At 36.3% G+C, this 16,287-nt stretch overlaps 1 protein-coding gene across 1 annotated transcript; it reads left to right on the forward strand.

Moving 5' to 3' along the window:
• The first annotated feature begins 405 nt into the window (after nucleotides 1–405).
• LOC107563383 (inositol-trisphosphate 3-kinase A-like) lies at nucleotides 406–16,124 on the forward strand. Its single transcript, XM_016248243.1, has 7 exons — nucleotides 406–1,136; nucleotides 7,035–7,134; nucleotides 7,968–8,181; nucleotides 9,449–9,653; nucleotides 12,855–12,953; nucleotides 13,330–13,401; nucleotides 15,120–16,124. Exons 1-7 carry the CDS (start codon nucleotides 687–689, stop codon nucleotides 15,321–15,323), a joined length of 1,344 nt encoding a protein of 447 aa, XP_016103729.1. The 5' UTR covers nucleotides 406–686; the 3' UTR covers nucleotides 15,324–16,124.
• The last annotated feature ends 163 nt before the right edge of the window (nucleotides 16,125–16,287 follow it).

Consider the following 16,287-nt stretch of genomic DNA (forward strand, 5'->3'; position numbering starts at 1 on the left):
ACAACCACAACATGTATGAATTAATTACATCATTAAAAATATAGTAAACTATAATGAGAATCAGATCATTCAAGTAAAGTCTGTTTTTGACATTTATTATTTGCATACCCTTATTAACATAAATCTGATGAACAATATAATCTTTTGTAAGAAACTAAATTATGCTTTATAACATTGTAGTACAGATATCGCAACATATATTGAATGAAATCTAGTAATTAATGTGACTTTGAATAAATGTACCTTTACTTTTACTATATTTGTAACAGTCTACATTCTTTGTTATTTTGATATTTGATAATGATTTGATATTTTTCAGATGGACAAAGAAAAGGTTTACCCGATACACAATAAACAGCAGTATGGTCGAATAAGGAAATGCGCTATCAAGTAAAAGTCAAACAAATTAAAAGTCAGGAAGAGCGGGGAAACGTCTCAAATGCGGAAGATGTGTGTTCACTCAGCTCGAGCGCTGTTTACAGGGGCTCCCTGGCTGTGAATGTACGTCCACCGACTCACGCTAAGCCAAACAAAGTGATCTGGAAGGAGATCGTTTGTTACGAAACTTACTGGAAATAAAGTAGCTGACACGCTGGATTAATTTCAGGGGCCCCCCACTCACTATCGCAGCGTTCGTGTGGCCCCTTGGACAGAGGTGGCATAACCTGAGCCCTCCTGTCCCCTCGATGCCCAAACAGAGGCGGAGGTCGCTGAGGGAGGCGGTGTTCTCCCGTTCGTCTCCGGTTTGCGACGGTTCAGGGAGAAGAGGAGGAGGAGGAGGAGGAGGAGGACGCGCAGGAAACTTTTCATCCACAGAGATTTGTGATGATCAAGCACAGATGGCGGAACAGTTCAGTGGGCAAGCAGGCTGTCTCTCCGACGGTAACCCGGGGAGAGGGTGCCTAGTGCCGCAGGTGACCATCACGTCTGATGGGGATTCACGGGAGATCACTGAGGAGGATCTGGAGGAGGTCAACGGACAGCTGCGCCGCAAACTCTCCAACTCCTCCATCTCCTCCAACGGCTCCTCCACGGCGTTTGACGAGTCGGAGGATGACATCCTCAGCGACAACGAGACCAAAAGCAAAGGCATCGTGACTCTCGAGCATTTGGGCGACTCGGTGGACTCAGGAGAGGTAGGTTATGTATGTAGTCATTCGCGCGTGCTATAATGTAATCAATAAAGAAGGCATGGACTACTGGGTGGACAGAGACAGGTAATTGTCGCACTTTTTACTCCTGTGAATATTTTTCAGTAGGCTATGTTTCAACATTACATTTCTGGCTGCAAAAAGCTACTGTACATTTCCACCATTATTGCAAAAGGAAAAAAAAGAATCGAGTTCATTAAACATGTTGATATTTTGTGATAACCTGGTGCAATAGTGGGTCATGTTATTAGGCTGGGGCAAGTTGTCACATTTGAAACTGGCATTTAACATCCTGTAATGAGACTTTCAGCAAATTAAAAAACTGATTTAATGAAGCACTATATATATATATATACACACAATATATATATATATATATATATATATATATATACAGTGGTGTGAAAAAGTGTTGGCCCCCTTCCTGATTTCTTATTTTTTGCATGTTTGTCACACTTTAATGTTTCAGATCATCAAACAAATTTAAATATTACACAAAGATAATGCAAGTAAATACAAAATGCAGTTTTTAAATGATGATTTCATTTATTAAGGGATAAAAGCTGTCCAAACCTACGTGGCCCTACGTGAAAAATTAATTGCCCCCTCCTGTTAAATCATGAAAGAACTGTGATTAACCACATTATTTTAGAAAGCTGAGTTAAATTTCACTAGCCACACCCAGGCCTGATTAAACACTTTTTCACACCACTGTATATATATCTATATATATATATATATATATATATGTGTGTGGTAATTATGTCAGCTTAGTTTGGAAAAATATATTTATTTTTCCTACCAAAACTAGGGCTTTGACCTAATTAAAATAGGTGTTTAAAACCCACATACAAAACCACTTATAGAGCAACACATATGTGACCCTGGACCACAAAACCAGTCATAAAGGTAATTTTTTTCCAAATTGAGATTTATACATCATACAAAAATATGATTTCATTTATACAACAATATTTGGCGGAGATACAACTATTTGAAAATCTGGAATCTGAGGGTGCAAAAACATCAAAATATTGAGAAAATCACCTTTACAGTTGTCCAAATGAAGTTCTTAGCAATGCATATGACTAATCACAAATTAAGCTTTAATATATTTACAGTAGGAAATTTACAAAATATCTTCATGGAACATGATCTTTACTTAATATCCTAATGATTTTTGGCATAATAGAAAAATCTATAATTTTGACCCATACAATGTACTTTTGGCTATTGCTACAAATATACCCCAGCGACTCAAGACTGGTTTTGTGCTCCAGGGTCACATATTTGAGTAAGTGGACTTATTATGGCTTACTGAGATACAGTTTTTGTGGCTTACATATCTGTTAATTATAAGATATATAAGAAATAATAATACTTTTTCTTTATTGTGGTTCATTTATTATATGGTAAATATAGACTTTTGGAGAGACCTGGGTGAATTGAATTACAGGCTCTTTATTCCTACAGATCTCTTTTTAAAATAAAAGCGACAATTCGAAACCCGTCATGAGAACATGAGATTAGTAATGAGGAACTGTCTTGTTGAAAGTTATGAAACCTTTTTATCTGTTCTTGAGTTGCCAATGAGGATTTTGATACCTGTCGCTGTATCTTGAGGAATCTCATTTGTACGCATGACTGAGGCATTAGAAAATGTTTGATTGAAATCTGCATATCCAATGACAGCTTTGTGTTCAGTCCATATTTGTAAAGAGCTCATGCAAGGTCATGATTATGGTATGTTTGTGTGGGTGTCTGTTTGTCTGTACTTGCTCCTAATTGTGAAAGCATGTCTGTTCACTGGGTTGCCATTTCAAAACTACTGTGACACGACATGGCATTTGAGGCTAGATTTGTATCAGGTGGCTCTAGTATGCTTTTTCTGATGAAATATTTACAGTAGTAAGTAGCTAAAAAATATAACCGAAATATCCATCCATCCATAGCAGATCGATATGTTTCTCCTTCACTGTTTACAAAGTAGGCTGTTCGGAGTTTTTATCGGAATTGTTTATTTTTTGTTTGCATTGATGTAGTTTGAGCAAATATCACAGGTGTGCAGATTTAATAACCTGGCAGCACTTTGAGTGTTAAAATAACAAGCTCAACAGGCTTAACCGCTATGTGCCAAAGCCTTTTTTTTCATATACATACTTATATGCTTGTAATTTCTGTAACAGAAGTGAATCCAAAGTGATGACCTTTGCAAAAAATTGTCAAAAATATTGCAGTTAGTGGGTGGGAAAGTTACTTTGAATACATTAAAACTAACTTCGGCTAGAAGCATTTGCCAAATAAGGGTGAATGTAAATCAAAGGACTAAGGACTAAATAAAAAAGTAGAAGTAATATATTTAACAAAGTGCTTAATAGATAATTCTAACCAATCATCTCTGTTTTGTTTCTCACTTCTGCCATGTGATTATTCTGAATGGATGTCTCATGTTTTGTGGTCCTCAAGCTCATTCGCAGCCATAGAAGGCCTTCGCTGTCATTGTACTTTAAACATTTTGCCTCTGTATATCTGGATGCCGTGTCTGCATAGCATCTACTCTTTCTTTTTCAGAAAGTTACACATCTTGCACTGAATGAACTGATCAATGTTCATCTTCTTTGGCCCAATAAAAGTCAAGCTCAATGACACTGTAAAAAACCATTGAGAGCTTATAAATTGAATGTTGCGTAGGAACACCTATTCTGCGTAGGAAAAACACATACTGTGACAAACACTTGATTTTATCAGCCTGTATCAAAACATAAACTCATTGCCGCTTGACATTTAAGCAGAAGCCACAGTGTCACAAACAAGTTTCCACCCGCAGTTCGATGGTAGAGCAGCTCAGGTCAGTTTTATAAACTCTTGTGATTGCAATACGGATTTTTATTACTCATGTTTGAAATTATTCTATTTTTTTCTTCTGAAGCACATTTTTACTACAAAAGAAGATTGGCAGTGTAAAAACTGACAATCCTCTGTTGTAGTAAAAATGTGCTTCAGCATGTAATCATGGTAAAACTGAGTTGTGTCTTTTTGTCTAACTAGTAAATACAAGATACCAAAGAAGTCATGTTCAGCTTTTATATTTTGACTTTTTTACTACTGAAATGTAATTTTTAGTAGCAAAGAGACAACATAGATAAGTGTTGACTCTTTGTGGTTCAGTATATGCTTATTGAAGGTAATGATATTTATGTTTTCGTAGAAACGTGTCTCTGTGATTGGTAGTTGTTTGAGAGCTGGCACCATGATGTTTGAATTGTCTGCATGACTGTCCAGTTCAATATTTAGTTATGGGTGTGTTAAAAATGTGTGTGTATGCACAGCTTCACAAGGTGCAGGGCATAGCCTTCAGTTTATGGCTTTTCTCTGTATTTATACAGGGCCGTGCGCAGTCTGCTTGACTTTATATATGATGTACTCTTTGGATCTTGTCCAACCCCCCAAAGCAAAGTTGTATGTACTACATACATTTTAAAGGCTTAATAATAATTGCTGCACGCTGTATTGTAAAAGTTTTCCATTCAGCTTTTGTACCTGAGGGTGAATTCAACATATGTAGGCAAACTTCACTCATCTGCTTCATCAGCACATCAGCAGAGGTAGAAAGTAACAAACATGTTTCTTTCCATATCAAGTGGAAGAACAAACACTGCACTTCAGCTACACCCAAAGCATTTCAACACCTGCAGTATTCATTTTCCTAAAGGTTTTTTTTCTTACATTTAGTTTTTACAATTTTAAGAAAAATAATTGTTTTAATTAATTAAATTTTCTTTGTTAGAAGAATTTAAGGGCTTTTCTGCCATACGAATGCTAAACGCAGTAACTAGAGTAACACAGAAAGTGCACATAAGAAAAAGAGATATTTATAGATTTTTTAGTGCTGTTAAAAACATATATTTATTAAGTAACAAAAAATACTGATAAAATTCCAGTGATAGGTGATTATCTCAGTAAGGTGAAGGTTACTATGGAAATGTAATAGGTTACAGATTACAAGTTACCCTATTTAAAATGTAACAAGTATTTCAATTGTGTTATTAATGTAACTGATTACTTTTTGATTACTTTTCTACATTTCTAATGAATGTTTTTAACTGTTAAACATTTTCAAACATTTAAAGCAGGCAGGGTTAACCTTACAGAAGTACTCAACACTGACTACTGTCAGACTTTCAAAATCCTTCATAACTTGAATTTAGATTCAATTTAATTTAATTTTAAAGCACAGCACTGGAACACATTTTTATCACTCGCCATGGTGGATTCACACCATGGAAGTGAATCCAACTTTACAACTCTCAGACAGGTTGTAGCCTAAAGCTTTCAGCGATAATTGATGTAATTGGCAGATGTGGTGCGCTGCAAATTCAACGAAGAAAACCAATCAAAAGCATCAGAATAGCATCACTTTACTTCTTCATTTTAACTTTTTATTCATCAAAGAATCTAAAAAATATATTAAGCAGCACAACTGTTTCAGCTTTACATCACAGGAATAAATTGTATTTTAAAGTATATTAAAATAAAAATTAAGAAAGTTGCAAGTAGGGCTGCACAATTAATCGAATTTCTAATCGCGATTACAATTATGGATGCCACAATTACGTAATCGTTCAAAACGGCAATTAATCGTTCAAAGTCCACTTATGTTATTCTGCATGCTTAAGATATGTTTTTTTCTTTCTACATGTTATCTTAAGGGTTTTTCCATTGTTTTAGTTTTAGTATAACATTATAATACCATTCATATTTTTACTTTTTTTATAATTTAAAGAAGAAACCAATCCGATGTTTAGTTGACATTTGAGGCTTAATACTATAGAAAAGCACTAAAGTGTTTTCAGTTAGAGTGTTTTCAGCTTGTTTATTTTCATATAAAACATACGGCATGCAGTTGCATCAAACAATGGTATAAACATAATTTAATGTAAATTGTGATCATCATAATTAATAATCGCAATTACAATTTCAAGGGAATAATCGACAATTATGATTTTTGTCATAATCATGCAGCCCTAATTGCAAAAATATTTCACAATATTACAGTTTTTTCTGCATTTTTGATCAAATAAATGCATTCTGGATGAGCATAACAAACTTCTATATATACTTTTTTGCCATAATCGAGCAGCTCTTTGTTATTGATATTATGGTGAACAAATCATCCATGCATTTTTTTGACCTCCATAATTTTTTGTCAAAATGTCATAACTCAGTCTTCTGGTAAAACAATTTTTACAATCACGACTACAAGGTTATAGTTAGATCTGCCTCCATCCAGTCAACAAGTGATAGATAGAGCCAAGTCCTGCCCTGCATTTTTTCTTGCACTAATCTGTTTTAATCCGATTTACGTCACAATATAGAAGATAACATCTGTCGCTATTCTGTTACATCATGACTATAAAATCAAAATTAAATCAGAATTGACTCTATTTGAAAGTGGATACAATTGGATCTCCTGGTTCAATCACAATTATGTTACATTATCAAAGTAAAAGGTGCTGTGAACAGAAATTCACAGCATGCTATGCAAACCTTCCTCCTCAAATGAACAGAAATGTTTTTCAGAATGCTTGTTTGAAATGGGCAGCAAACCAGACGCCTATGTTATGGGCTGAAGTGCTAGATTACAGAGCTTCACAGCTCCAACTGAGACCATGTGTGTATGACTCAGTCTCACACACTTAAGGAACATTGTGCAGTGTTGAAAAAACACTGTCGGTTGGTTTCAGTGACTGGTCACACTTCTTTTATCTCAGACTTATTGTCAGGTGATCAAGGGTCGAGTTGTTTTTACAGCAGAGTATTTGAAATATTGAATGCACTTATTTCATAGTCATGGCAGGCTGATTATGTTTTAATGTGTTCCAGCAAAGCAATGCCTGGTGGAAGCTGAAGACTATTGTCAATTGCCCTTTACTGACCTCACAGCGAAGACGGCTGTCCTGGGTTCAGTTAGCAGGCCATAAAGGTAAACCCTCGCCCCAAAAAACTGCAAATTTTAGTCCAATGTAAATGTATGTTTCAGTTCCATATTTACACAGTTTGCACAGTTTCCAGGGTAAATGCATATGGGACAGCAATTTACAATGTTTGTGACTATCAAAAAGCAACCATTAATTCAATATTATTTCATTATTTAATAATTAACCTCAAGTCAGACATGTACAGTATATGTTTTACGCTATTATTTTAGAAAGCAATTAACCAAATCAGACTTGAATATGCTTTTTGCTCTTTAGTTATTATTTTAGAAAGCAGTTATTTTGTATGCAAATTAAAAATCAAAAATAGGGTAAAATGCTTAGTTTATGTAGCTTTGCTTTTATTTATAGCTTTTAACCTCTTTTTGGACATTATTTATTTCTGTACTGTCAGTAATCGTCTCCATCAGATTGCTTCCTTGGCAATAACACCACTGATTTTAGCTCATGTCTTCTGGCTGTTTTATTGTAAACAGCACTGGGTTTTTGTTTTTTTTCAATACATGAGGAAGTACAATCATTTGATACCGTTTTAGGGAAGTGGTTATGTGTAGTGTTATGTGATGACACTTGACTCATGCATATTCACATGCCAAAAGCCAAAACAGTGTACGTATAAACTTATTTTTCAGATATCAAACATAAATTATTTACCCTTTTCAACACTATGCATGTGTGCACAGTCATCATGCAATATTCATATTCAGGAACAGATGATTAAGGCACACATCCTGACTAAGATCTGGCTGACTGGCTGTGTTGATTATATGTGCTCCAGTGACTCCAGTCATCCTTTGTCTGTGTTTGTGTTTCTGCCCAGGCAGCTTTAAAGCAGGGGATGAGGGCTCCATACTGAAGAAATACTCAGAGAATGAGAAGCTGTGTTTCGAGAGGCTGAAAGAGGATGCTTTACATTCCTTCGTGCCCAGCTACTATGGTGTGGTCAAGAGAGACGGAGAGCTTTTTCTCAAAATGAAAGACCTTTTGGCCAAGTTTGATTTGCCCAACGTCATGGACTGCAAGATAGGAGTGAGGTAGAGTAATGGGTGCTACTTTTCATGGACACGTTGCTCAGATTATTTTATTTATTTATGATGTATTTGTATATTTTAATGTTTACAAGTGATACAGGGAATGCATGTGCTTCATAAGTTTGACCTTTTCTTTATGATAAATCGAAACAGATTTAACCATTGATTAAATTTTAAAAGAATAGTCACAGAACCACACAATCAAATAAAATGCAAACCAAATTAATTATGCAAATCACTTTAAACATAACTACTTAAAAAAATTATATTCATGTTCATTTATAAAAATTAATGATATACAATACTTTTTAAAGGATTTTTAAGTGTTTTAAAGTCTCTTATGGTCACCAAGGCTGTTTTTTTGTTTTATAAAATTTTTGAAATATGAATATATATTATTGCAGTTTATATATCCAGCTTACATCTTAATATATTTTAAAATGTAATTTATCCCTGTGATGCAATGCTAAATTTTCAGCAGCCATTACTCCAGTCTCCACTGTCACATGATCCTTCAGAAATCATTCTAATATGCTGATCTTTTCTTTTTATTATTATTAATGCTTAACAGCAATTGTGCTGCTTAATATTTTTGTACAAACCATGATACATTTAGTCAGGATTCTTTAAATAATAGAAAGGTCACAGCATTTATTTTAAATAGAAAGAGCAGTGCAAATATTTAAATATATACTATTAATTGTATTAATATAATGTTATTTTTTAATATAGTAATAATATATAAAAATTATTGTTATTAAATATAGAAAGTATTACTTGTTTTGCTAATGTGTAATTCTTTCCTTTTTATAGTCATGCTAATATATTGTGCATGGCAGGTTCACTCTGCCTGCTGAAACACCTGTTCTGGTTGTTGGCCTGCATCCTGTCAGGGTGATGGGTGGAGCTCATAAGGAGAGAGAGAGGCCCTCGCACAACAATAATAACCACTTCCTGTGCACATGCAGTCAAAACTTAGATGCACACTTAGCGAGGCAGACACAGGGCGTCCCTGAGGGCTTCCTTCTCACATGCATTTCACGCATTCTTTTACATGCTGAGAGACATTTTGTGCAAGGAGTCCCTTGGTGACTTCCTCTTCTCACACAGGAAGTCAAGTAAAGTTCAAGCTTGCAAAACAAAATAAAAACTGCTGATGACTGAATTAACAATTCAGGCATGATTAATTGATCTTTCCAATAGATTATTTAAAAATCTACTTCGTTTTTCTCTTTCTTACTTACTTACTTTCTGTCTTTCGTATTTTCAGATCATATCTGGAGGAGGATTTAGTGCGGGCAAGGGTGAAGCCAAAGCTGCGTGAAGACTTGTATAATAAGATGCTGGAGGTGGACAGTGAAGCTCCTACAGCGGAGGAGAAGAAACAGAGGGCTGTTACCAAACCACGCTATATGCAGTGGAGAGAAAGTCTCAGCTCTACTAACACTCTGGGCTTCCGCATTGAGGGTATTAAGGTAGCCACAATGCCTAAAAATCACAACCTGCTTGATCACAGCAAGCAGAATTTGCATTCAGCTGAAAACCAGACACTGAAACTTGTGCTAAGGTTACATTGTAAAATGAATGAATAAATCAATGAATCGATCAGTTTAACAAAACTATTGATATTAGTTATAAATATTATATAATGTTATTAATAATACCTAAATAACAATAAATAATAATAATAAATTATACTAATAATAAATAACATTAAAGCTATTAGTAAGAAATTATTAATATAAATAAATACCTCTGCTTTTAACAAAACTATTACATATAAATAAATTATAATAATAAAATGAATGAATAAATCAATGAATCGATCAGTTTAACAAAACTATTGATATTAGTTATAAATATTATATAATGTTATTAATAATACCTAATAATAATAAATAACATTAAAGCTATTAGTAAGAAATTATTAATATAAATAAATACCTCTGCTTTTAACAAAACTATTACATATAAATAAATTATAATAAAAATATTCCTAAACTATTAAATATGTATGTGTATATATAGTCATTAATATTAATATTATTAATAACAAATAATAATACAACTTAATATTAAATACAATTAATATGAATTATTATATAAATGTTAGTAAATAGATAAAATAAATAATACTGTCACAGTTTAGGTGTCAATGAACACGATGAAAATGATGAAAAACAGCATTTAATAAATCCACACAATAAAAAGTAAATCCACATAGAGGAAGGTTGGTGACACGCATGAACGTTGACATTAATACCTGACAAAATGAAACTGAAATGACAGGAACTTAAGTACACAGACCAAACGAGGATAATTTACTAGACACACCTGAACTAAATGAACTCAAATCAATAATCATGACAACTAACTAGACGGGGGAAAACAGAGCAAACTGAAAACAAAGTCCAAACAGAGACATGGTGTGACAGATTGCCCCCCTCCTGGAAGGCGTGACCTCACGCCGCAGAGAAGGAAGGGACAGGAGGGATGGCGAAAAAGGGATGGCGATGGGCTGGCACAGACAGGCCGGAGGAAGTTCTGGAGGTGGCTGGATGACTGGGAGGAGGACGACAACTAACAGAGTCCAGGGAGGTGCAGACGGAGGGAGGAGCAGATAGAGAGAGGATCCAGGGAGGAGCAGGAGGAAGCGTGAGACGCTCCAGAGCCCAGCCAGGGAAATTTGACTTGACTTGACTTGGAGCTGATGAAGGAAGGAGCCATTGTGGAGGAAGGGCTGACGACTCCAGGGGGCCAACCGACGACGGCGGAGCAGGTGGGAGAGGAGCCCAGGGCTGAGACGGAGAGCCGATGAGCCAGGACGACTGGGAGGATCCAGAGGGACAAGGCGGAGCAGACGGCTAAAGCGACCGAGGCGGGGATCCGGAAGACCGCGGTGGAGCCGGAACGACAGAGGTCCAAGGTGGAGCCGGAGGCAAGGAGGAGCCTGACAGAGCCAGAGGGACGAGGTGCCGGGGCTAAGGAGTGGAGTCCTGAGGCAGCGGATGGTCGACGAGGTGCAGTGGCAGCGAGGTAGAGGATTGCAGAATGCTCGGGAGAGGGAGGCTGGGTGGGAGTTCATGACAGTCGAGGGTTTCATGGATGGTGTATGCTGCCCATACACACCAAATAGCGACTCCCATTACTGGGAGCGCAGCGGATAGGGGAACGACCTCCGTGGTCATGACAGGACAGACAGGGAGTTCAGGGCAGACAGACAGTTCATAAATGTCCTCCTTGGCTATAACACGACAGGCAAATAGTTCAAACGCTGACAGAAGACTGGGTATCTCAGAAGAAAAGTCCTCAGAGTCCTGCCTCAGCTCACCCTCAGCGGTGGAACAATGGGCGGGGCTTTCCTCCGTGCCCTCACACTCCACTGTGTAATCCTCCATGGTCGGTTTTGTTGCCGGCTCTCGCACCTGGTCAGACTTTGAAAGAGGCTCTGGCTCCGGGGTGATCCTCAGCTCTGTCACGCCTCTTAGTGATGGCTCATCGGTCATGGCGGGCTCTGGCTGAAGCTCCACGCAGCAGGGTGATGATTGGCTGGGCTCTGGGTCTGGCTGCGAGATGTCTGCGAGGTGTGGCTGGACACTGATGTTGCAGTTGACATCCGCTTCATCCGCTGTGAGTGTGAATACATTCACCCACAGCGTAAAACTATTGTAATTTTTCAGGGTCCAGTACGGATCTCCTCTGGCCATGACGAAGCGAATGTCGTCATCCAGACCACACCAAAATCCCTCCATCAAGCAGACGTCATCGCAGCTCGCATGGTGGCAAGTGTCGAGGAATTCCTCCACGTAATCCTCCAAGTTACGGCAGTCTTGAAAAATAAAAACGGTTGCTCCTCTCAGCAGCGTGTTGCCCCTCCTTGGTGCAACGTTAATGGATGCAATATCCATAGTTCTTTGCGTTGTCAGGTATTTTGTCACAGTTTAGGTGTTGATGAACACGCAAGAAGATGAAAATTATGAAAAACAGTATTTAATAAATCCACACAATAAAGGTAAATCCACATAGAGGAACGTTGGTGACACACATGAATGTTGACGTTAACAATAACGGACAAAAATCTAACTGAAACGACAGGAACTTAAGTACACAGACCAAACGAGGATAATTACCTAGACAAACCTGAACTAAATGAATTCAAATCAATAATCATGACAACTAACGAGACGGGGCAAAACAGAGCAAACTGAAAACAAAGTCCAAACAAAGACATGGTGTGTCATGGTGATGACAAATACAAAATAAATAAATATATAACAACTAAACTATTCATATAGAAAATAATGAAATAATAATTATAATTTTTATTCTTTTTATTTTGTGTACAAACACAAATCAATTTAAGATCATTTAGAAATAATTTTAAAACTCTATTAAGTTTAATTAAAGTACTGATATGTTTTGTACACTCTCAAAAAAAGGTACAAAAGCAGTCAATGGGGCGGAACCCAGTGACTGCTTTTGTACCTTTTCTGAGAGCATACGGACATTAACAAGGTTCCCACTCACTTTAAAATTTCCAGTTATGTCCATGTTTTTCTTTGACTATGGGAACACTGTATTATCCTCAGCCTCCTGTTTTTTTTTTCAGTAAAAGTTCTTCATCTGACTTTTTTTTCCTTTTACATTCAATACAATACATTGTTTTCTTATTTCAGAGAGGGGAAACCTGCAATACAGACTTCAAAAAGACCCGGTCAAAGGAAGACGTCATTCAGGTCTTTAAGGATTTCGTCGAAGGCAATAAGAGCATAATTGTGCGTGAGTTACTGAGAACTTGACCAACCTGTTCTGTGATACAATGCATGCACACCTACATTTCAATGGAACAATATTCTCTTTGGGGCTTAATGAACACCTTAAGTACTTTGTTTCCAGGATATATATGTCTGATAAATGCTCATCTGTTCAGTATAGGGTCTATATGGTTTAAATATATTTATTTTTAAAACAAGCAAGCGAAGGAAGATATAAAACCTCAACAGAAAAAACCCTGAAATTAACTGCACCTACAAGGTGATATTGTGTGATTGGAGCCTCACTCCAGTGAAAAATACTGAAAAAATAACTTCTAGTATAATTCTAGTTGAATTAATATCAATGTTGTGTTCCTCTCCTTCACCCACCTAACAGAACTCCTATGTTACAAGGCTTGAAGATATTAAACAGGCACTTAAGGCCTCAGAGTTCTTCAACAAACATGAGGTAAAATACAAGGGTTCTTTTGTTCTGTAAAGAGTCTTACCTTAGTTGTGCAATTTTCCAATTAATATTAATGTCTAACAAGAAAATGTACTATATGTTCTACTATATTATTTACTAATTCTGTACTGTACTGCAAAATAGTTAGCAAAAAAAGTGGGAAAAAAGTATTGACTTGTTAATGATTTTCAAAAATGGTATCTAGCTAATTAATGTCTAAGAATATATATTTATTTTATTTATTATGCACTAATTAAATTGTACTGCAGTTAAATTGATCAGTGTAACAGTTCCCCGGGCGCCGCAGCAATATGGCTGCCCACTGCTCCGGGTGTGTGTTCACGGGGTGTGTGTGTGTGTTCACTACTGTATGTGTGCACTTGGGTAAAATGCAGAGCACAAATTCCGGGTATGGGTCACCATATTTGGCCACACTTCACTTCACTTCACTTTAAAGACATTTATAATATGTGACCCTGGACCACAAAACCAGTCTTAAGTCACTGGGGTATATTTGTAGCAATAGCCAAAAATACATTGTATGGGTCAAAATTATAGATTTTTCTTTTATGCCAAAAATCATTAGGATATTAAGTAAACATCATGTTCCATGAAGATATTTGGTAACACTTTACTTGAAGGGGTGTGCATAAGACTGACACATGTCATGAATATGAAGGAGGTTTTATGCATGTTTATGACAACTGTCATTGTGTCATTCGCTCAGTTATGTCATTTTTAATGCAAAGATGACATTGAGATGTCTTTGTTAGGGTAGGGGTAGGGTTAGGTCAAATGTCATATTTGCATTAAAAACGACATAACTGAGTGAATGACACTTAATGACAGTTATCATAAACATGCATAAAAAACATGCATGTGTCATGTCATGATTATGTAGGTGTCATGTCATGATTATGAAGGTGTCATGTCAGTCTTATGCACACCCCTTCAAGTAAAGTGTAACCAGATATTTTGTAAATTTGCTACTGTAAATATATTAAAACTTAATTTTTGTTTAGTAATATGCATAGCTAAGAACTTATTTGGACAACTTTAAAGGATTTTTTTGCAGCCTCAGATTCCAGAATTTCAAATAGTTGTATCTCGGCCAATTATTGTCCAATCCTAACAAACGATTTCCATCAATGGAAAGCTTATTTATTCAGCTTTCAGATTATGTATAAATCTCAATTTAGAAAAATTGACTCTTATGACTGGTTTTGTGGTCCAGGGTCACATATTATGAAAGATATATATTTCAAATAAATGCTGTTGTGTTGAACTTTCTATTAATTGAGTCCTGAAAAAAATGCATCATGTTTTCTACAAAAAATATTGAGCAGCATGACTGTTTTTAGCAATGATAATAATAAGAAATGCTTCTTAAACAGCAAATCAGCATGTTAAAATTTATGTAGAATCATGTGACTCTGAAGACCGAATGTTTGCTGATAATTCAGCTTTGCCAACAAATAAATAAATTACATTTTAAAATATATTCAAATAGAAAAAAGTTATTTTAAATTGTAATAACATTTCACAATATTACTGTTTTACTGTATTTTTTATTTTTAAAAATGCCTTGCTAAGCATAAAAGATTTTCAGAAAAAAAATCATCTTACGGACCCCAAATGTTTGAATGGTGCTTTTTAATAGAAAAGCTATTTTGTTTTTACGTATGATATGGCTCACCTCAAAAATGTGTCATTTCTTTAAGGTAATTGGGAGTTCGCTTCTCTTCATTCACGATCACACAGAGAGAGCTGAAGTCTGGCTCATTGATTTTGGTAAGACCACACCTCTCCTAGACGGACAGAACCTGGATCACTACAGACCCTGGGAGGAGGGCAACCGAGAAGACGGATACTTATGGGGCCTGGACAACCTGCTACAAACTCTTTCCTCATTGGCCAGGGAGTGACCTTCTTACTGCGAACTTCTGACTGTCCTGAGTAACAGCAACAGCATGCTGATAGACACTTATAAACCTTCTGCAGTGCATTATAGGGAGGCTACCAGTGACAAAGTCCATTACTTTACAGTATTAAGCTGTAAAAGCATTTCACCATGATCATGGTTTTAAAAATGATCATTTGTTTGTCGTCATTATGCATTATACAGTTACTGTTCCCCGAAGTCCAACAAAAAAAGGTTGAAAACTAAATTTAGTTGGTAAAGAAATTCATATGAGGGTACAATTTGTATTTGCCTACAAAATGAATTTCAAGCACTTGAGCATAGACCTTTCAATCAAACTTTTTAAGATGATGAGAAACAAAATCAGTCTAGCTTTGGCTGGGTTTGCATGCTGGAATCTATCAAAATCAATTGTTTATTTCTGCGCACTTAATATAACACAGAATCAAGGTTAGTTGTATGTAACATTGTTCCATGTCTGGGCCCAACAAACACTAGTCAAACAACTGACCCTTCGCAGGGAGCTTTATTGACAGGCGATCTGACCAATCATATCCGCTATTTTCACCAGACAGGAAAGTATTCATGTCGGTGGACTAAAACTTGAAAAACAGTGTATATTGATGTCTTTACGCAGTTGAAACAAAAACCTTCTGATGTTCATTCATGTTTATTTCATGCTTTAACTAGTAAATATGACAAGATGATCGGTTCATGTGCCACTTAAACTGAAGCGCTACAGTGATCTGTCACGACACATTAAAGAGCCACAAAACAGTACTTATTGTTTAAATAAATTTTAAAAAGACAACATTTGAAAGCTGAGACTTTGTTTCATGCATAAAGTGTGACTTGCTCTGTCTTGTCTGTCGGCGCGTTGTCAGTTTCCGCGATGTAGCCTATTTTTCACTGTGTGAAAACAGCATGCAATGTCGGACATAGCAACAGTAACTAAGGGGGGCAGGTCT

The sequence above is a fragment of the Sinocyclocheilus grahami genome, unplaced genomic scaffold (genome assembly GCF_001515645.1).
Source record: "Sinocyclocheilus grahami isolate Dianchi unplaced genomic scaffold, SAMN03320097.WGS_v1.1 scaffold871.1, whole genome shotgun sequence".
Classification (NCBI taxonomy): Eukaryota; Metazoa; Chordata; class Actinopteri; order Cypriniformes; family Cyprinidae; genus Sinocyclocheilus; species Sinocyclocheilus grahami.

Excerpts from the sequence above, each read along its gene's own strand:
- LOC107563383 (XM_016248243.1), top strand. The coding sequence starts at position 687 with ATGCCCAAACAGAGGCGGAGGTCGCTGAGGGAGGCGGTGTTCTCCCGT. Across the intron at positions 12,954-13,329 it reads AAGGCAATAAGAGCATAATT|AACTCCTATGTTACAAGGCT; the intron begins GTGCGTGAGTTA and ends CCCACCTAACAG. Across the intron at positions 13,402-15,119 it reads AGTTCTTCAACAAACATGAG|GTAATTGGGAGTTCGCTTCT; the intron begins GTAAAATACAAG and ends CATTTCTTTAAG.